At 39.8% G+C, this 22494-nt stretch overlaps 1 protein-coding gene across 1 annotated transcript; it reads right to left on the reverse strand.

Moving 5' to 3' along the window:
- Window positions 1–9587: 9587 nt before the first annotated feature.
- LOC124861009 (LON peptidase N-terminal domain and RING finger protein 3-like) lies at window positions 9588–21630 on the reverse strand. The gene is made up of 12 exons (XM_047354637.1): window positions 20710–21630; window positions 15174–15292; window positions 14954–15076; window positions 14656–14772; window positions 14397–14565; window positions 14230–14314; window positions 13613–13727; window positions 13394–13515; window positions 13136–13294; window positions 12892–13054; window positions 12657–12806; window positions 9588–12382 (listed from the first exon to the last, which is right to left on the reverse strand). Exons 1-12 carry the CDS (start codon window positions 21383–21385, stop codon window positions 12224–12226), a joined length of 2157 nt encoding a protein of 718 aa, XP_047210593.1. The 5' UTR covers window positions 21386–21630; the 3' UTR covers window positions 9588–12223.
- Between the last annotated feature and the right edge of the window lie 864 nt (window positions 21631–22494).

Below are 22494 nucleotides of genomic sequence, written 5' to 3' on the forward strand. Positions count from 1 at the left end.
AGGACTTCATTACCACAGAGGGCAGGGGGATGGGTCTGAAGTCATTTAGTCCTGTGGTCCTTGGTTTCTTGGAGACAGGGATGATAGTGGATGCTTTAAAGCAGGGTGGCACATGGCATGTCTTCAGGGAGGTGTTAAAAATGCCTGTGAACACTGGAGACAGCTGATCAGCACAGTGCTGATCAGCAGCTTACTGGGTTGAGCCGCTGGCCGGCAAGCGTGTGCTTCCTGGTTTGATTCCAGCAACTTCCAGTTTTTGTTTTTGTTTTTACTTTGCCGCCTTTTTGCATTCTTTCATTTCTTCATTTTCCACTATCATCGTAAGCACATTTACATGTCTCAAACATGCCCGTAAAACCTTCCCTTATCTACAAAATATACACCAATATTATAACAAAAATGCTAATTGCACTGCTCTTGTGTAATTCATTGTTTTTGTCCACAAGCAAACACCTGCTATGTTGTCCTCTGAAAACAGCCACATCAGCCTACTTAAGGCTGGATGCAGCCTGCAATTAATGATCAACAACTGATCATTAATTGGAAAGTATTTGGAAGAGCAAAGCTGTAGGATGATCTGGTAGATCAAATTACTTGTGTGACTGGCAGTAATGCAAGAGCAACAAAGTACAAGGGAAAGATAAAGTGAAAACTTAACACAAACGTTAGAGGGGGTCCTGTCATTTTAAGGGATTTATATCACAGACTTTGAGGAAGCTTACATTCCACGTGCTCTAGAGTTTGAGGACTGTAGTTACCACAGAGACGTGACTGTAGATCATGGTGTTATATCTGATCAGTGTCTCATCTAAACTCCGTTTCACTCTCTCAGAAACCCTAAAGTTAAAAAAAAAAACAGAATCCCTAGAAAACTAGTCTTGAGACAGACAACTGTGCATTCCTGTTTGTTGTTGATTTACTCCACATGAGAAGCTAATCTGGGGACTGCCGTGTGAATGCTTGTATAAATAGATCTAGGTTTTGAGCCGGTCTTTGCTTTTGATACAATGCATGTTTAATGTGAAGAACAGGAAGCTGTAACGGCTGAGCCGGCTACTTAAGTTCTCCAGAAGTCTTTTCTGGGTGTATTAGGTAAAGCTGCTGCCGGCTGGCCTACTTCTGACACCTGCACAGTCACATTCAGATGCAGGCTTTAAAGTCCATCAGCCAAGATGTACGATGTGTGTTAGCCCATGCCAAGTATCCATGGTGACGACTGGTAGTTGTTGACCTTCTCATGTTCGGGTTATATAACCACCCAACTTGGCAGGAATCAGACGAGAGAAAGGGTAGTATTTGTCTTCCCTGAGGGCAATGCAGTTCTAAAGAAATCACTGAAACTTGTGTAAAACTTTTCAGAAAGGCAATGTTTGTGCTCTGAAAGGATTGTCTGGATGTTAAAACTATTTAATGGATTACCCAGCAACAATCAGTAGTAGCTATCACTTGGATACAGTGCATCCGGAAAGTATTCACAGTGTTGCACTTTTTCCAGCCTTATTCCAAATGGTATCAAATTAATCTCTTTCCTCGGAGTTCTACACAAAGTACCCCACCATGAGAAACTAAATTATTTGGCCTGATAAGACAAAGATTGAACTCTTTGGTGTGAATGCAAGAGGTCATGTTTGGAGGAAACCAGGTCCCACTCATCAACAGGCCAACACCATTCCTACAGTGAAGCATGGTGGTGGCAGCATCATGCTATGGGGATGTTTTCAGCAGCAGGAACTGGTAGATTAGTAAGGATAGAGGGAAAGATAAATGCAGCAATTTACAGAGACATCCTGGATGAAAACCTGCTCCAGAGCGCTCTTGACCTTCAGACTGGGGCGACGGTTCATTTTTCAGCAGGACAGCAAACCAAAGCTCAAAGCCAAAATAGGTGAGCTAAGCTTGTGGAATTATATTCAAATAGACTTGAGGCTACAATTGCTGCCAATGGTGGATCAAATGCTGTGAATACGTGAATGTGATTTCTTAGTTTTCTATTTGTAATACATGTCACGGTGTGGTTTTGGATCGGACCAAAGTGCAGACAAGAGCTCGGCAGGATCATCTTTGTAATTCAAAGATTTATTTACAAGGTCAAAAAACGTAGCAAAATCACTGCAGGTTTCCCAAAGCAAGGCGTGGCAAAAAAACAAAGCATAATCATGGACGAAAACAAGGTGTGACGAACACAAGGAACCAGCAATGAACAAAGACACAAAACCAACTTATATACTGTGAGATAACAAAGGCAGATAATCAATGGAACAGAGAACAGATGTGACAAGGAGGCAGGGAGGCAGAAGGAACAGGTGAAACAAATACAAAGGCTGAGGATGGGCAAAGTAACTAATAAACAATAAACAGAAACACAGACCAAGCAAACCTATAGACAAAGATAAATAATCCAATGGGGAAAAAGAAAACTAGAATAATCATGACTAAAGTAAACAGAGAAACTAGAGGGAACATAGGAACAACAATAACAACCTAAGAACAAAGAACCCATAAAGAAAACCTGAATACAAAAGTAAAGAAACCTAACCACACTGACTGAATTAACTGGAAAGGAAACAGAAAATAAACTAGTAAACAAGAAGAGTGCAAAGGAACAAATAAAACACAATTAAACACAAAGATCTAGCAATTACCTGGATAGGAAACAGGCCCACAGCATCACAAGTCCTCCACCACACTGTCTCATCTGAGATACATTTCCAGTAGCATTTAGCTAGCGCAACACTTTTGTGTTTGTGATGTAGGATAGAACTTTTCCTGGCATGCCCTCTAAACAACTGACCTGCACGTGGTATAACAAATGTATAGCTCCCATTTATTTATATTTTATTTGTTTTTATTTAATAAATAGTAAAAAGACATAAAGCAATTATAGACACCAGATCTTGAATTTTGATATTAAGTGGCACAACATGCCCAGATCACCCGTCCTCCAACACTGTGTTTGACAGCTAGTGTGAAATATGACAAATTTGTGTTTTTCCTGGCAACCATTCCTTTCAAGCTGTACCTGTTTGATTTTTTTTGACAAGTTACAAACAACAACCATGGGCCTGGCTTAGTCAGATTTAGGTCTACCTCCTAGCTTTTTTGTTGTTGTTTTTAGGCCTTAGAATCAGATGTAGTCTAATCTCAATTGTCTCCTTCTTCAACTTGGAAACATCCCCTGCATTTCAGGAAATCAAGAGCATATCTTCATGAATTACTGTTCATCTGTTATGTAAAGATTACATGGTTTGCAGTAGGTAGCCCAAATCTTATTCTTATTCCTTTTCAAAAGTCTGTTTCAGAATTAGTTCAACAGTACAACTCCAAACAGTTGTGTGTGCTAGGGTTAATTCATTTCAATTCAATTCAATTCAAAAATACTTTATTAATCCCAAAGGGAAATTAAATGTTGTTGTAGCTCATTATGAAGGTTTCCTCAAAGAGCCGTTGTAGATGCTGATGGCTGTGTGCAGGAAGGATCTCCTGTAGCGCTCCGTCTTACAGCAGATCTGAAGAAGCCTCTGACTGAAGACACTCTGTTGTTGTAGGACAGTCTCATGAAGAGGATGTTCAGGGTTCTCCATAATGTTCTTCATTTTATGAAGAATCCGTATATTATATATATATATTATATATATAATATCTGTAATATTGACTCCTGTCTGATGAGAACAGTTAGGAGTTTGTGCTGCTGCTCTCAGTCCCCCACCAAACAGCTCCTAGTATGTGAGTCTTTCTTAATTTTATCAATTAGTTTTACTTTTCTAGAATTATGTGCCTTCTTTATGGCCTTTTCATCAGTATCCAGAAGTATTTTAATGACAGCTAATTCTTCACAAGTTGGTGAAAGGGGTGTTCATTAATCAACCTTATCGTGGTGGCTTTTACTGGCCTCTGTCTGGACGAATATAATATATATATATATATATATATTATACTTCTCTTATGTTGATTTTTTATACAGTTAAAACTATGTTTTGTTTGTGCTTGTATTTGGCAGGGTTGGCAAAATTATTGCCTTCTAGGTCTTTCCATCAATTAGGAAAAGTCACTCACACAACATGATGCTGCCAACTTCACCTCACAGGATGGTGCAAGCTTCAACCTTCTATTACCACATGTAATTATTGTAATAATTATTTGTCTGACTTTTTGCTCTCTTGTTTTTATTCTCCATGCACATCTTTGAGAAGTTATTCATATGTTCAAACCATCATTACATGTAAATAATTTCTCAAGTGTCTTTGCATCACACTGGGAAAGGACCATTATGATCAACTGACCCTGTGTTGTCACTTTCTTTTCCTTCCTCATTCAGGCCAACTACTATTCCATCAGGACTGGCACCTAGAAGTTTAGGATCTGTGTGGATGACGAAAACACCAGGAGAAACTACATTAAAGATGTCTTCATCCCAGCAAATGATCTCTAACACAAGTTCCACGGCACTCCCTATTGCCTCTATATGGAGGGAGGGCAGGACTGTGAGGGGTCTCTGTTAATTCTGATCTCACATGAGCTGCAGTCAAAGCTTTGTCTGCAATTAGAGGCATAACCTCCTGAACAAAATGGGCAGTTGATTTCATGACACAGGACAGTTGATGTATTATAGAAATAAATGGTGGAAATCTATATTATAATCCCCATATATTTTTTGTAGTTTTAGCTAACAGATGACATTACTCTTTTCCTGAAAAATGAAAAACAGTTTCCAATAGTAATTGATAAAATAAAATTATTTTCAAATGCCTCATGGCTAACAATAAATTTTAAAAAATGTGGACTTCTAGCAATTCATGGCACCGCTGTATAAGTAAATATCCAACACTCAAGTTAAATTTTGAAATTTGATGTTTAAGAACTGTAATAACAAAAACAAACAAAAAAAATCAACGTTGACAATTGAAAATTAAATTAGCGATTGTAAATCGAAACTTCGGCAAGGCCTTTCTATATTAGGACGAATCTAATTATCCTAAATGTAAAGTTTAAGATTAATATATTCAACTTGTAGCACTGCTCTCCCAAATATCTTAATTAGGACTCTCAATCAAATAAACATGATGAAACAGGCCACACTACTACAGAAAAGGTCACATGGTCAAAGAAATACAATATGGAGGTCTGAAAGTAATTGATATCGAGTGCCTTAATGGAACCCTTAGGATTAATTGGTTGAATCCTGAATCAAAAACCTGAATTATTTTGGTATTGTGTCCCTAAATATATCTTTAACCAAATAGATGGTTTAAAACTAATTTTTCTTGCCCTTTTCATCATAGATAAACTGCCCATTAAACTATCAGAGTTCCATAAACAAGTGTTATTATACTGGAAAATACTATAAGTAGATAACTACTCACCATACTCCACTATCATATGCAATAATAGCTTCATACTGTAAGGCAATAATTTTACAAAAATTGGATGGAGAAGAACATATAGTATATGGTACATTTAATCGATGCTAATGGTTACATATTAAACTACAAACAATTCTGTATCAAGTATAAATTCAATTCACATAAAGTTGAATTTACCACATTACATAAAGCATTAGCAGAATTGTTCATTGGTCAGACTCAAAATATAATAGAATATCAACCTATAACCCCACAATTAGCCACTCTATTAATGGTATCTCACTTACTGACAAAATATTCAATAACTACACAATTAGAAACAGTATAAACGAAACCTTATTCCCTGGGAAAATAGATTAAAATAATATGCTTTACAAACTTGACAAAAAATCTATGGAAAATGTAAGAACTCTATATTTTTTTATATTTGAAATTCCCTTTACAACCAATACCTAAAGAAATGCATTTTAAATTTGAAATGCAATTTACCCGTCCAAAGAATCACTGAGAAACCGAATCAATAACGATGAAAATAAATGCCCATGTTGTGAAAATGATGTAGAAAGAATAGACCATATTTTCCATGAATGCAGCAAAGAATAACTCTTTATTCATAAATAAAGAGGGCTAAGATAACCGCCAGTCTTCAATGGAATTCCATTTATATATGAAATGTCTGAAATATTTGGAAACATGTGAAGGCCTGTATGAAATGTAATTGGAATTTCCCACAAATAGGTAGGCCTACTAATATTAAAATATGTATCCCATTGTAAACCTAGTTTTTTTGTTTTGTTTACATCAATGTAATTTTGTGTCCTCATCTCTAAGAAAGTCTCTATTATGTCCACCATCAAGTTGCACAGTTGTAAAATTGCCATACTTATTTCAACCTGTGTTAAATGAAGTTGGAAAAAAAAACCAATTAATGTAATAACTACACTGCAAAAAAAACCAAAAAACTCCTTAATATGGTGGTTTTTGCATACTTAGTAAGTCTGGAGCAGACAGCCTCCTCTGCTGAATGAATTAGCTTACAAGTCACAGCTCTACTTTCTGTGCTACAATTGGTGCAAAAGTGAAAGCACACCAAAAGAATGTGTGACTTGTAAAGCAGCATTTATGACTCACAGCAGCAGATTCATGCAGTTGAATTCATTGATTTGTGTTTGTGTTAAGGAAAAGATGTAAAAATAAAGGTTTGTGAGTTAATATAGGTGTTTGCACTTGTTGTTAAGGATCTGAAGAGGTGTAACTATTGTTTTGTGTTTGTGAAAAACAGAAAACATTCTACAATTACAAAACTCCGCAGTTACAATACACAAATTGTTTTGCACCATTAGTTTAGGACAAATTGGAGCAAAAGTGTGAATGTAAGAGGTTTTAATGTGTGATTCACAGAAAACAATTTGTGTACTTGTTGTAATTGTGAAAGACAAAACAAAATTACAAAACTCATATAGCATTCCTGTCTGTGACTTCAAATCCATAGTTACAATGCATAAATCTTTTTATCCCAGATTTAATTTCATAGAATTTCGTAGAAAAAAATATTGATTGGTATGCTTTGAAATCCCAGTATTAGAAAACAAACAACAAAAAACGTAAAGAATATATAGTACAGACCAAAGGTTTGGGCATACCTTCTCATTCAAAGAGTTTTCTTTATTTTCATGACTATGAATATTGTAGCTTCACACTGAAGGCACCAAAACTATGAATTAACTCTTGTGGAATTATATACTGAACAAAAAAGTGTGAAGCAACTGAAAATATGTCTTATATTCTAGGTTCTTCAAAGTAGCCACCTTTTGCTTTGATTACTGCTCCGCACACTCTTGGCATTCTGTTGATGAGCTTCAAGAGGTAGTCACCTGAAATGGTTTTCACTTCACAGGTGTGCCCTGTCAGGTTTAATAAGTGGGATTTCAAGCCTTATAAATGGGGTTGGGACCATCAGTTGTGTTGTGCAGGAGGTGGATAGAGTACACAGCTGATAGAACCACTGAATAGACTGTTAGAATTTGTATTATGGCAAGAAAAAAGCAGCTAAGTAAAGAAAAACAAGTGGCCATCATTACTTTAAGAAATGAAGGTCAGTCAGTCCGAACAATTGGGAAAACTTTAAAAGTGTCCCCAAGTGCAGTCGCCAAAACCATCAAGCGCTACAAAGAAACTGGATCACATGAGGACCGCCCCAGGAAAGGAAAACCAAGAGTCACCTCTGCTGCGGACGATAAGTTCTTCCGAGTCACCAGCCTCAGAAATCACAGGTTAACAGCAGCTCAGATTAGAGAACAGGTCAATGCCACACAGAGTTCTAGCAGCAGACACATCTCTAGAACAACTGTTAGGAGGAGACTGTGTGAATCAGGCCTTCATGGTAAAATAGCTGCTAGGAAACCACTGCTGAGGACAGGCAACAAGCAGAAGAGACTTGTTTGGGCTAAAGAACACAAGGAATGGACATTAGACCAGTGGAAATCTGTGCTTTGGTCTGATGAGTCCAAGTTTGAGATCTTTGGTTCCAACCACTGTGTCTTTGTGCGGCGCAGAAGAGGTGAACGGATGGACTCTACATGCCTGGTTCCCACTGTGAAGCATGGAGGAGGAGGTGTGATGGTGTGGGGTTGCTTTGCTGGTGACACTGTTGGGGATTTATTCAAAATTGAAGGCATACTGAACCAGCATGGCTACCACAGCATCTTGCAGCGGCATGCTATTCCATCCGGTTTGCGTTTAGTTGGACCATCATTTATTTTTCAACAGGACAATGACCCCAAACACACCTCCAGGCTGTGTAAGGGCTATTTGACCAAGAAGGTGAGTGATGGGGTGCTGCGCCAGATGACCTGGCCTCCACAGTCACCGGACCTGAACCCAATCGAGATGGTTTGGGGTGAGCTGGACCGCAGAGGGAAGGCAAAAGGGCCAACAAGTACTAAGCATCTCTGGGAACTCCTTCAAGACTGTTGGAAAACCATTTCAGGTGACTACCTCTTGAAGCTCATCAACAGAATGCCAAGAGTGTGCGGAGCAGTAATCAAAGCAAAAGGTGGCTACTTTGAAGATCCTAGAATATAAGACATATTTTCAGTTGTTTCACACTTTTTTGTTCAGTATATAATTCCACATGTGTTAATTCATAGTTTTGATGCCTTCAATGTGAAGCTACAATATTCATAGTCATGAAAATAAAGACAACTCTTTGAATGAGGTGTGTCCAAACTTTTGGTCTGTACTGTATGTCAGTGTCTAAGCATATTCAGTTATTAAATTAGTGTGCTACAAAAGATCTCAATGATGCCTATAAATTCAGCCTGTTGTTCAGGAAACATTACTTGTACATTTCATTGTACATGTAGCTCAACTGGATCACAGCCTGTAAAATGGGCGGTCTCTCAAGCAATAATTTCTTAATTATTCCTGAGCTCCCAATTCATGGTATGGCAAAAAATAAAAATAAAATGTTTTTGTATAATCTGTAGCCTGTAGTAAACAACCTGTGATATTTGAAATTGCTTATGCTCTTCAGAAGATTTCAGTGGATGAAACTGAGTTTAAGGCCAGCTGGTGTGTGAGGCAAAAGAGCAAATTTGACATAAAGGGTGCTTGTTTTTCTAGAAGGGCCCATCGATTGTGTTCACTAATCAGGAAGCTGTAGAGCACAGCTAGCTTAATTTAAATTCAAATAAACTCAAATGTTAAATAAGTCAACTATTTGTAATTTCCATTATGTTGATTTGTGTCTAATTAACATATTTTTCCCCATTTGTTAATTTTGAATATTTTTTTTAAAAAAAGGAAAAATAAATATTAGCCTAGCTGCTAATTTCTGCTAACCTAGCAACACCTAATGCTGCCAGGATAGCCAGCTAACTAGCTTTCCTAAAAAAAACATTTTGGGGTATTTCTTATTCTTAATGTTAGCATTTAGGTGTCATGAAATAAATTCAGTTGATCAATTACTTATATAGTACACAGGTGTACAAAATGTTTTTACAAAATTTGCATTATGAAGGATAAAATATTAATATATTAGACTTCAACTGAAGCCAACCGTTGTATTCACATTTTTGATGACGAGGGAAGTATTAGTAAAAACCTGAATAAAGTAATAAGCAGTCTTTTCCCTCTTATTATTGTGCACAATTGTTATTGCTTTATGACTTCAAGTCTTAATGACATGAAGCCACAAAATAATAAAGGCAACACAGACAATCCAACCAAGATGCAAGTAAAATGTTCAAGCTTTATTATTGCTACATGTGTTTATTTCATTGGTAACACACATGTGTGTGTGTATATATATATATATATATATTTATATTTCACTCACTGAACATATGGACCTGTATGAATCAATCCGAACACAAGTGATAGACCAGATATTTCTAATTTATGTGATTTTACATTGGACATGTCTATAATTAGTGTACATGTTCCCTTTCCTGTCCTGCCCATGTTAGCAATGACTTTCCCAGTTTCTATTAATAACATTGAAAAACACTAATTATAGGAGACAATTACCTTGTATTGAGAATAACTGGTAAAATGCCAGTCTAGACAACCATCTTCCAGTAGATCTATCACTCAATACCTAACAGTGCCATTAGGCATGGGCATGTAGTCGACATCAAGGTGTACCAGGGGATTAAAAAGTTATGCTTTTCAGACATTTTCTGTCACACTGTTCCTACGGAATTAGTGCACCCACTGCTGTGCACTGCTGGTCAGCTGGTTGAGAAGGCTACTATATTTTTCCCTCGGATTCAGGAATAAGAATAATAGCTGTTTGGAAATATTTCTGCTTGTTAAAAACATGGACGATCACAGTACAGATGTCATACTGTGAGAATCTAATACCAGCCCATGCCTAAATGCTCTATTTACTGTACATGTAATTGTATTGCAACCTTCTACAATATTCCTGGTTCCTTAATGTCCAGTTTTACATTGCTTTGGCCCTTTCAAAAATATTACAATGTGAATGAATTGACAAGACATTTTACGTACATTGACACATCAGACAAACACACAAATAAGTGAAGAAAAAATTAATTACATTAACTATGTTGACATAGAAACATGTAAAAAAATCAAACATTTGTATACAAAATAAAATATTTTAACAGGTAAAGCTAAACAATCTCTTATGTTTTTCAAAGATTTGCTTTTGCATTTAAAAACAATCATAACACAGAGCAAGGCCTCAAGATTTTTTCAGCAACATATTTTTCCCCCAAAAATGTGTTTCCTCATGTTTCATTTGTTTTAAATCTGCTTTAAATGTGTTGACCTGCTTTCCAGGAACACTGAGATAAAGGTTTGTGAATGGATCTACTCCTTGTGTGTGGATAAAAGGCACCAGCCTTTCCTCGCTGCAAAATGCACACGTTGGGGATCACTTTTAGATTCACTGGTTGACAGAAAACTCTTTACACATCAATTGTCCTTAAAATAAAAAGGATGGTCAAATAAAGTCAATGAATAGAGAACAGTATTCAAATTGTTTATGGGAATGCTTGTTTCCTTCAACAGAAACGGCTGATGAAAGAATATTTTAATATGTTAAATGTCCAGTAAAATGTTTCCTTTGTTTCAGGACACCAGTCATCTAAATAATCTTCCCTAAAATAGGATTTTCCAAAAACTTTCCAAAGCAGCTTTCATGAATTTCTTTTAAAGCTTCATACTGATAATTTGAGTATTAAATAAGAGAGGTTGGATCAGAGGAAAGTGAGCAGCTCAGTATCTCTTTTATTGTGTAATGTAAACAATGTCACCTCATGCATAAATAACAACCAAATAAATAATGGTTAATAAAAAATGAAAGTCCAACAAAATCAGGAGCCTTAAAGCCATGAAGGTTCAGTCTGATGTTATTTAACTGGATGAAAAAGAGACAAATGGTGGGATCAAGGAAGGAGGACAGTTGGAAGAAAGAAGGACATGGAAGCCCATTTCAGCAACTTGAAAAAAGGCATAATTATGAGATGAAAAGTAATATTTAGTTACATAGTACATAATTATCAGTTTTTCAATGCCATAATTATCAGTTTTAAAGTCCCTGTTGTGTAATTTTTAAAACCATTATGAAAGTCAGTCAGTCAGAATTTCAACATTTCAAAAGCAGAATTATGGCTTTGAAACTCATAATTCTGGCATTCTGCACACACATTTTTATATTTTTATTGTTAGAGTAATAATCTTTAAAGCCTAGTGATACTAAACTAATTCAATGTCTTGAATGCACTAACATATAAACACATGTTGAATGTTCTCTTCAGTTTAGGTCCATTTAAACAGATTAATGATTGATTTAATTTAAACCAGATGGATTGAAATGTATCTGAACTGGAAGAGCTTGTTTTGGTGTCATTTTAAAGCTACGTTCACATAAGCAGCTGGATTTAGCTCCAACTAAACTAGAGACTGCTGCAAGAAAAGGAGGAGGCCCAGAGGGGCATCAGGGGAACCTGGACAGATGACACAGAGACTCTTCACAGAATTCAAAGAACAGTCAAAGAGAAAATCAGAGTGAGCGCTTTAACAATATACTGCACCTTAGTGACAAAACCTGATTAAAACCTACATTGTGATGCACTTTAAGTCATTCACCGCCTCCTGTCTGAACATAGCTCAGCTCTGCGTGTCCTCCACCCTCAGTGCTTTGCTGCCGAGCAAAGGTTTTGCATGGAAGATATTTGATTAACATATTCCTTATGTTTCCTTGTTTTATAAAGTTTGCTGTTGAAGTGCAGCTGGGGCTGGTATTTGTGCGATGAACGGAAGAACTGGTCATCAGCTGCTCTGAGGGAGGGTGTGTGCTTGTGCGTAGCTTGTAGACTGCATTTATCAGTTCACCGGGGCCTGCTCTGCGACATGAAGAGAAGAACCTTGCGGATGCCGCTGAGGCGATCTTTCAGGGAGGTGATGGCGAGGAACGGCAGCTGGGCCCGGCCCTCTAGAGGGAGAACAGCCAGTAACCACCAGCACCACGAGGGGCCGTTGGGGCTAGCCTGCAGGGACAAAGAGACAGAGCAACACCTGGTGAGATGATCAATAAGTACAATGTTAATTACGATAGGTGATGTGTCATGCTGTGGGACAGTTTGTATTCCAAAGACCCTGGGGACCGTGTTACACTGCTTGGCATCTTGAATTATTTTAGTGGCATTGTGTCCCATTGAATATAATAAAAGATGATTTTATTTTAATGCTTTTTACCAATCTTTAACAAAAATTGTGTGGGGTGCTGTGTTCATCCTAAAAAAGGTGTTTGTTTGCATGTACCTGGAGTTCAGGGTCTTTCTTAGGCATTGGTCCAAAGTGTCCTTCGATGCGTTGCTTCTGCTCAGCTTTAAGAGAGTTGACCCAGACCAGAGCCTGGTCATACACTGCATCATGTAGCGACTGCAGCTCACGCTCTGCTAAGCCCTCCACCTGTAAATATATATGAACACACTTTAGAGTTTTAACCTCCTTCATTAGGTCTCTCTTAAGCATTTACCTCTTTGTTTTAACCCACCTTCACATCCTCCAGGTACTCTACATCAGCTGTGTTGTAGCCATCCCTCTCACGGTGCTGAATGATTTTGAACCTCCGTCTGCCAATCGTGTCCACCACTGATCGGCCGTCCGAGAAGAATTTGACGTTGCGGATCTCCAGCAGACACCCATAGCCGGCGAACCTGCAGGGAAGATGTGTTACATTTTGTGTGTTTACATAAATTTATAGAAAAATAAGCTGCCGTACTGCCTCCACCACTAACCCTTTGAGGTCGTCCTCCAGACACATGCCGAAGCAGTTGGTTCCCGTCTCCATGCACCTGCGGATCATCAGTCGGTAGCAGGGCTCGAAGATGTGGAGGGGACACGGCACAGTGGGGAAGGCCATGGTGCACACGAATATAGGCACGCTCTTGTTGAGACTGAAGAAAAACAAGAAGGGAAACGATGCATTCGCTTTCATGAACAGCAGTCAAAAAGAAAGCAGAAAGAAGAAGAGCTGAGGGTGTTTAATAACTTACTTGGAGAGCTCAGCCATCTCCTCCTCGTGTATTTTCTGTCTTTCAATGAACTCAGAAGGAAGATACTTGGATATCAGGTTCTCTATTAATACTGTCTTACAATACTGCCTCTGGACCAAGTACTGGAGGAAGACACAGAAGGACAATTAATGAATCAGAAGAAGCAAAGCCTGACTGCAGCAGTTTTCATGGGAGAAACATCCTTGATCTAGCATGTACCTCAGACAGCTCCTCTTTGCACAGTGGACACCTGGGGTTGTGGTCCAGACATCTCTCCAGGCACTGCAGACAGAAAGTGTGCCCGCATGGTGTTGTTACCGGCTCGTAGAACAGTCTGGACGGAAATGCAAAGACAACCAACACTGTAAAATCACGGGGACGATTATCAACACATAGATTTATTGTCCAGATTGTCTTCTTGTGTACTTTGCTGTATGAATCCAAAATTATTTACATTACAATCACAAACTTCTATGTTTTCTATTCAGATTATTTGTCATAGAGCCACACAAAACACAGCATTACGGTAAAGTTAAAGAAAAAGGTTACATGGTTTCAAAATATCACTTTGAACACATCATCCCCATTGTAAAACCTGGTGGTGGTACCATCCTGCTTTAGGGATGCTTTTCTTCATCAGGCTCAGGGAAACTGGTCAGAGCTTATGAAAAAACAGGATGGAGCTAAATATGGATCAGTACTGGAAAAAAAACTGTTAGGCTGCAAAAGACCTGAGACTGGGGAGGAAAATAAAAATCTAAATAAATTACATTAAAGTTTGTGATTGTAACATAAAAAATTTGAAAAAGTGCAAGAAGGTTGACTGTAAACATTACCTCATACAGAGGGAACACTCCAGATCTGTTGGGTCCAAGAGGTCACTGGACACAGAGCCCAGAGAATTCAGGCCCAGCAGTGGCTCTGCAGGAGACATTTTCAGACAGTGAACAACACGAATGCTGCTAACAGGAACAATATGGTTTTGCTAGGGTGGTATGCTCACCACACTTGAATTTCTTCTGGTAGCTGATTTCCTCCTGTGGTTCCTCCTCCTCTTCGGTGCTCCTTCGTTTCCGTTTGAGGAGATGTGACTTCGTTTTTCCGAGACTCCCATCTGACCACCTAGCTGCTGAGGGAGGGGATTCTGAAGACGACAAGCCAGGACTCAGGGTCTAAATGGGTAGAGTAGTAGTGGAAAAGAGTTCAGAAAGGAAGTGGTGGAAAGAAAAGATGTCATGATATCGGAGGAGGAGCACCTTTACCTGGACAGGTTCAATGATGCTGTTTTTGATGTGTGCTCTGGAAGACAGGAAGTTGGTGCAGTCCGAGATGTGTTCAGGAACCTGATCCGTGACCGGAGCCAGGAAGTCACTAAGAAGCTGCGGGAAGGCAGCAAGCAGTGTTAAAGTGACTGTTTTCATTTAAAATGCCTACACATTTATACTGATTAGGAGCAGGAATTCTGCACAGATTATAAAAGGGAAGTTGCAGCCTGGAAATTGTTTCAGCTTGGATCTTTTAAATGCAAAACCATGTTGATGTGAAGCAAGATGGGCTTACTTTGTGAGCCTCAGTCTTAGCCAGCCTACAGTCTGGCTCTATGGACAGACAGATCAGGTATTCTCTCAGAGCATTCTCAGTCCTGCCCAATGACACCGAGGCCTGGGCCTTACGAACATGACACTGTTGTCAAGGAGACAGTCGATTACTTCCTATTCTAACTGTAAGCTAATAAATAACTAACAAATGACACTTTATACAGAGGAGATGTCAACCTTACCTCGGACCAGAAGGGCATCAGTCTGCAGGCCATCTCAGCGTCCCTCAGGGCCCTGTCATGCTGCTTCAGACTGGAGTGGATCTGAGACCGATTACTGAACAGGATGTGGTCTGTGGGTGCTGAGAGACAAACACAAAGAACAGAAAGTGAGAAGGTTACAGAGTTGAGGAATAGTTGAATAAGTAGAATAGGCCTGTAAATTTTTTTGTCTGCTTGTTTTTGTTTTTTTCGGGGAGGTTAATAATTGTAAAATGAGAAACAAATACAGTAATGAAAGCTGTTCTTTTAGTCCTCTGTGAGTCCAGTAACCATTTATCAACCATTAAATGACGTTTTGAAGGAAAACGACATTTTTTGGGTCAGAAATACTAGAAAACAGATAAAAATGTTCAGGCAAGTTTCATAGTTGCATTACACTGCCCTGGAAATCTATTCATACCACTTTAACTTTTCTATATTTTAACATATTACAAACACATAATTCTATGGATTTTAATGGGGATTTTTGATAGATCAAAACATTGTACTTAATTTAGAAGTGAGATGAAAATGACACAAGATTGTGAAGATTGTTAAAACCAAATATCTGAAAGGTGTGGCAGCCATTTGCATTCAGCCCTCTTTATTCTAATGGTCCCTTAAATAAGATCAAGTGCAGCCCACTGTCTTCAGAAGCCACCTAATTAGTAAATAGGCTTCACCTCTGGGTGGTCTGATCTTAGAATGAATGCAGCTGTCCATTGAGGGCCTCAGGGGTTTGTTATAATACAGCATCATGAGGAGCAAAAGAATACACTAGAGAGACTTAAAGCTGACTTAGGAAGCAATATCCCAGGGTTAGGACCTCTCACAGAACCCTTACTCAATTCAAGAAGGTGGTCCATACAGATGAGACCAAAAGGTAAACTGCTATAAATATTAGAGAACATATGGTCAGAGTTGATGGATCTACATCTAGGATGATACTTGAAGAAAACTTGTTTGTGGCAGCAAGAGAGTGGATGGACTGGGAGGGGAGGTTCCCTTTCCAGCAGTGCTATGACCCTATACAGGTCCTTCTCAAAATATTAGCATATTGTGATAAAGTTCATTATTTTCTAAAATGTAATGATGAAAATTTAACATTCATATATTTTAGATTCATTGCACACTAACTGAAATATTTCAGGTCTTTTATTGTCTTAATACAGATTATTTTGGCATACAGCTCATGAAAACCCAAAATTCCTATCTCACAAAATTAGCATATCATTAAAAGGGTCTCTAAACGAGCTATGAACCTAATCATCTGAATCAATGAGTTAACTCTAAACACCTGCAAAAGATTCCTGAGGCCTTTAAAACTCCCAGCCTGGTTCATCACTCAAAACCCCAATCATGGGTAAGACTGCCGACCTGACTGCTGTCCAGAAGGCCACTATTGACACCCTCAAGCAAGAGGGTAAGACACAGAAAGAAATTTCTGAACGAATAGGCTGTTCCCAGAGGGCTGTATCAAGGCACCTCAGTGGGAAGTCTGTGGGAAGGAAAAAGTGTGGCAGAAAACGCTGCACAACGAGAAGAGGTGACCGAACCCTGAGGAAGATTGTGGAGAAGGGCCGATTCCAGACCTTGGGGGACCTGCGGAAGCAGTGGACTGAGTCTGGAGTAGAAACATCCAAAGCCACCGTGCACAAGTGTGTGCAAGAAATGGGCTACAGGTGCCGCATTCCCCAGGTCAAGCCACTTTTGAACCAGACACAGCGGCAGAAGCGCCTGACCTGAGCTACAGAGAAGCAGCACTGGACTGTTGCTCAGTGGTCCAAAGTACTTTTTTCGGATGAAAGCAAATTCTGCATGTCATTCGGAAATCAAGGTGCCAGAGTCTGGAGGAAGACTGGAGAGAAGGAAATGCCAAAATGCCAGAAGTCCAGTGTCAAGTACCCACAGTCAGTGATGGTCTGGGTGCGTCAGCTGCTGGTGTCGGTCCACTGTGTTTTATCAAGGGCAGGGTCAATGCAGCTAGCTATCAGGAGATTTTGGAGCACTTCATGCTTCCATCTGCTGAAAAGCTTTATGGAGATGAAGATTTCATTTTTCAGCACGACCTGGCACCTGCTCACAGTGCCAAAACCACTGGTAAATGGTTTACTGACCATGGTATCACTGTGCTCAATTGGCTTGCCAACTCTCCTGACCTGAACCCCATAGAGAATCTGTGGGATATTGTGAAGAGAACGTTGAGAGACTCAAGACCCAACACTCTGGATGAGCTAAAGGCCGCTATCGAAGCATCCTGGGCCTCCATAAGACCTCAGCAGTGTCACAGGCTGATTGCCTCCATGCCACGCCGCATTGAAGCAGTCATTTCTGCCAAAGGATTCCCGACCAAGTATTGAGTGCATAACTGTACATGATTATTTGAAGGTTGACGTTTTTTGTATTAAAAGCACTTTTCTTTTATTGGTCGGATGAAATATGCTAATTTTATGAGATTGGAATTTTGGGTTTTCATGAGCTGTATGCCACAATCATCCGTATTAAGACAATAAAAGACCTGAAATATTTCAGTTAGTGTGCAATGAATCTAAAATATATGAATGTTAAATTTTCATCATTACATTTTAGAAAATAATGAACTTTATCACAATATGCTAATATTTTGAGAAGGACCTGCATGTACAGCTAGAGCCGCAATGGAAAGATTTAAACCAAATGCATATACATGTTTTGTAGCGGTCCAGTCAAAGTCCAAGCATTTGTGGCAAGACCTGAAAAGCTGCTGTTCACAGATGCTCTCCAATTACAAACAAGCAAAAATTTGCTAAGTGGGTAGAGACACGCCTCAAAAGACTTGCAGCTGTAATTGCAGCGAAAGGCGGCTCTACAAAGTACTGACACAGGTGGGTCAAAAACAAATACACACCACACTTTTCAGATTTGATTTGTCAAAAACATAGAAAATCATAAATCCATCAAAAAAACATGAAACCACTTCCCACTATGCACCAATTTTGTGACTAACACAGAAAATCCCAAAAAAGTACATTAAAGTTTGAAGTTGGAACATGATAAGTGTCTGGCAAAAACACTTGATCAGTCATTCGATTAGAAAACTCTGCCAGTCTCCTAATCTGACTGTTTCACCACTGTGACCCCTAAGACACTCCAAAGGACAACCGTTTAGTACATAAACTGTTTTTATGTAATCCATGGTCATTTGCTCATGTCACGGAAACCTCAGCTTGCTGTCCATATATGGTCCCCAGTTATGTGGCAGAAGGTATGTCTTAAAAAAAAAAACGACCAGATTCCACATTACAAAATGTGTTATGAAAAAGATTGCAAAACCATGCACCACTATCAAGGTTACCCATATTGCAGGTTTCATAACTATAGGAACTTATGCAAATGTCGCAGCTGGCCCCTCGAGAATCAAAGCGAAGCCTTCTACAGCTCCTTGTGTGTGCTCTCACATTAATTCACTCACACCATTAAGATTAGGAACGGAAGTGCTGGAAAGGCCCATAGGCAACAGGGATTATTTATACATGCATCTCCATTCAAGTAGGACACAAGACATATTGATTAGAGGCGAACCGACGGCACAGACTTGTACTAATTAGAACTAGGAGGCCACAGAGTTCCAGCCTCAGCCCAAAGCTCGGTGATAACAGCTACATGTGGAAACAGAAACCACAGCCTGGACGTAACCTACATCCAGTTCTGAACTTTCCAGTTTTAGATGAGGGTAGGACGCATGTTTTGTACACTCTGTGCTAACTGCATAGTACTCTGTGACTCAAATATCACAACGCAGAATGAAGTTAGTCCTAAAACAGGTACGGTATAGATAAATTGGCATAATGTAGCCTGTCGTTGTTGTTTAATCCATCATTAAGATGATACATGCAGATTCCTTCTGGAAGGTGGATGCATTCATGCTAACCTCTGATTTGCTATCTTTAGGCACCATTTGGCCTAAAGACTGCAATGATGCTGCTGTTGTTCCACCTGGATGTCTACAGCACAACTAACATTATAATGTCCTAATATCCCACTGACAGACAGATTCACTATCAATTCCACTGCATCTAAACTGCACATATGTTCTTTGCTAAATATTAAAGTACTTTATCTTACATGTTAAACTTTCCATTTACAATCTTATGTAATTTCCCGGGTAATGATTGTGCTTCATCCGACTTTATTAGACTTGGATTATCCTCAATGCTTGACAATATGAGCGACAGCTTGGGAAAAGTGGCTTTTAATGTTCATTTTAGATCACTGCCAACACATCCATTTTAAAACCTAGGCCCACAGTGAGCACTGAACAACATGTTGCATGCTCAGCTCTGAGAGTAACTCAGAACAATCACCCACAGTCTGGTCTACCCCAGTCTGCGTCTGTCTGAACAGGGAGGTACTGTATATGCTTTAGTGCTAGGAACCCAGAAGTCAAAAACTCTTGGTCCTTATGCATCTTATTTTCTTTCACACAACCTTGCAAAAGTAATATTACCTTCTGAACTTGGTACATTACAACCACAAACTTCAAATGTTTATCGGGATTTTAAGTGCGAGACAACACAAAGTCATATTCACTCTACTAATATCGTGACTCCAGAATGTAGCTAGCCGGGCTGAATTGTCTTATGGGGTATCAGGGTAAGGAGAGCTGAATACATGTCTGTCACTGTTTTTCTTCCAATTTAGAATTATGCACGACTTTCTGTTGCTCTAATCCCCCACTCCTCTAAAAAAACTAATATTCTTCAGCATGGAGTTGGCAGGATGGTGGATGGAGCTCAAGTGTCACAACAATACTATGTATCATTTCCCCTCAACTCCACAATTGTCCCCTATTTAATATTAGTCTATCACAGAAAATTCTGATAAAGTACATTGAGGTTTAAGGTTGTGAAAGGACAAAACGTGTAAAACAGGAATTATTACATCTGCATAGCACTCCATGTACTAACATGCTGACCAAAGGTACTGAAAAAGATATCAGCTGCTGCTTATTAAATCAGGTCAGGGCATGTTTTCCAGCCACTCAAGACTGTTGCCTACAAGTGTTACCAGGTTACAGTTCAACCATAGCATCATGGACTAAAAAACGCACCAAGCCCAGGAAGCAAACCAACCCAGAATGCACTGGGGTTGTTATATCATTGATGAAATTAAACAACTGACTAATCATTTATGTAAAGGTTCCACATGCTTCATGTCCCTCCTGACTCTGCCTGTGCCAATGTGACCTGCAATGATACCCTTGACCTATATTCTACTGTCTCATTGTCTCACGTTACACAATGAGTGGGGCGGGCTACGTGCTTACGTAATGTTTGGTCCACTGGCCCAGCCTACTTAACCCTGTTACCCAACACATGGCGGCAGGGTACCACTGTCACCCACTACGTGACACACTTTCTGGACTAATGATAGAGTGTTGTGTAATTCAATTGTAGTTTTATAACCACACCCAACAGCACCCTGCTGTTATAAACTAGTAAAAACAACAGGTTAAACCTGGGACAGACATGGTAATTACCTGTCAGAATAGCTTGGTTGTACTTCTCTAGCGCAGCTTCCATCTTCCTCTCGGCGTACAGCCCGTTCCCCTCCCGCCTCAGCCGGTCGGCCTGGTGGAAGGTGGGGAACCACTTGGCCAGCAGGCTGCTGAGCACCACATTTACCCTATAAGTCTGGAGGTCGGCCACCTTGGAGCTGTCCCTGCACTCCTTACACATCACCGGCCTCTCCTTCTCCTTCCTCTCCCTCTCCAGGCATTTCTTACAGAAACAGTGACCGCACGGTAAAGTCACCGGCTCGAACAGAAAGCTCAGACATATCCCGCAGGAGAAGTCCTCAAACCCGCTACCCGGGACGCCACGCTCCTTCCCCGTCCTCCAGCGGCTGCCATGAATCCCACCCCGGTCCTGTCTCCGGATACTGTCCGACAGGTAATCTACGAGGTTGGACAGGTGAGCAGGTTTGAGTTTGTCTATCTCAGAGGCTTGTCGGTACACCTCGAAAGCTTCTGCGATTTTGCCCCCAAAGGCGAGCGCGTCAGCCCGCTTCACCAACAGCTCCAGCCGGCTCCCCGGGTCCCCTACACACGCCAGCTGGCACTGGTAAATATCCGCCGCCAGCTCGAAGTTGTTCGCCTGGAAAGCTTCAGCTGCCAAATGCAGCATGCTCTCACATTCAGTCCCCATACGGAGCATGTCTACTGGAAGTGTCCCGCTTCACCTATGTGGAGCAGGACTGCTCGGTGCCGCGGCTGCCATTCACCTCCAGTCTCCAGGCTGCTGAACAACAAACTGCTCTGAATGTTCGCGGTCAAGTCCAGGGAACACCGATATCTCTCAGCGGACCAAGAAGTGTAGAAAAAAAAACCCTGTTATGTAAAAAACGGTGTCACGTGACCCCGAGCAGCTGTTCTCATTGGACGAGTTCAGGAAAAAAAACTGTTACAAAACAAACCCGCATGTAATAGTTTTCCTCTGTCGGGCAGGGGAGCAGGTCCTCCAGGAGCCAGTCTGACCTGCATTTAACTGATCGCCAGTCATCAGGTCCATATATTGAAGCTTCTCCTATGGCGTATAATACACGTTGGGCTCTAGATATAGTACATTCCAATAATAATATATTAATGACTGATTTTATGATGGGTAACTATTATTCTTACGCCAACAAGCACAAGATGAACAGTTACAGTTACTAATCTTAGGAGCAGAGCTATGTGTAAAATAAGTGCTCTAAAGTGTATTTGTATGTTTTGACATACAATGCCTTACAAAAATATTTACACCTCTAAAACTTTCATCCATTTTGTCATGTTATAACCACAAACTTTAATGTATTTTAATGGGATTTTATTCAATAGACCAACACAATGTAGCACATACGTGTAAAGTAGAATGCAATAAATACATGGTTTTCTAAATTTCTGAAAATGTGGCATGCATTTGTATTCAGCCCCCCCCCACCCCAAGCCAGTTACTTGTACATTATTCACTGCAACTACTGCTGCTAGTCTTCTCTATACAAGCTTTGTACAAGTGGAGATTACAATTCTGCTCATTTTTCTTTACAAAATAGTTCAAGCTCAGTCAGATTGAATGGAGAACTGTGTGAACTGTCTTTTCAAGTATTGCCACAGACTGTCAGTTAGATTTAGGTGTGGAGTTTGACTGAGCCATTGTAACATAAGAATATCCAGTGACTAAACCATTCCATTGTAACTCTGGCTGTATTTTTAGGGTCGTTGCTGGAAGATGAACCGCCTCAGTCTGAGAGTCTTTTGCAGTCTCTAACAGGTTTTCTTACAGAA

Source organism: Girardinichthys multiradiatus, chromosome 23 (assembly GCF_021462225.1).
Source record: "Girardinichthys multiradiatus isolate DD_20200921_A chromosome 23, DD_fGirMul_XY1, whole genome shotgun sequence".
NCBI classification, from domain to species: domain Eukaryota; kingdom Metazoa; phylum Chordata; class Actinopteri; order Cyprinodontiformes; family Goodeidae; genus Girardinichthys; species Girardinichthys multiradiatus.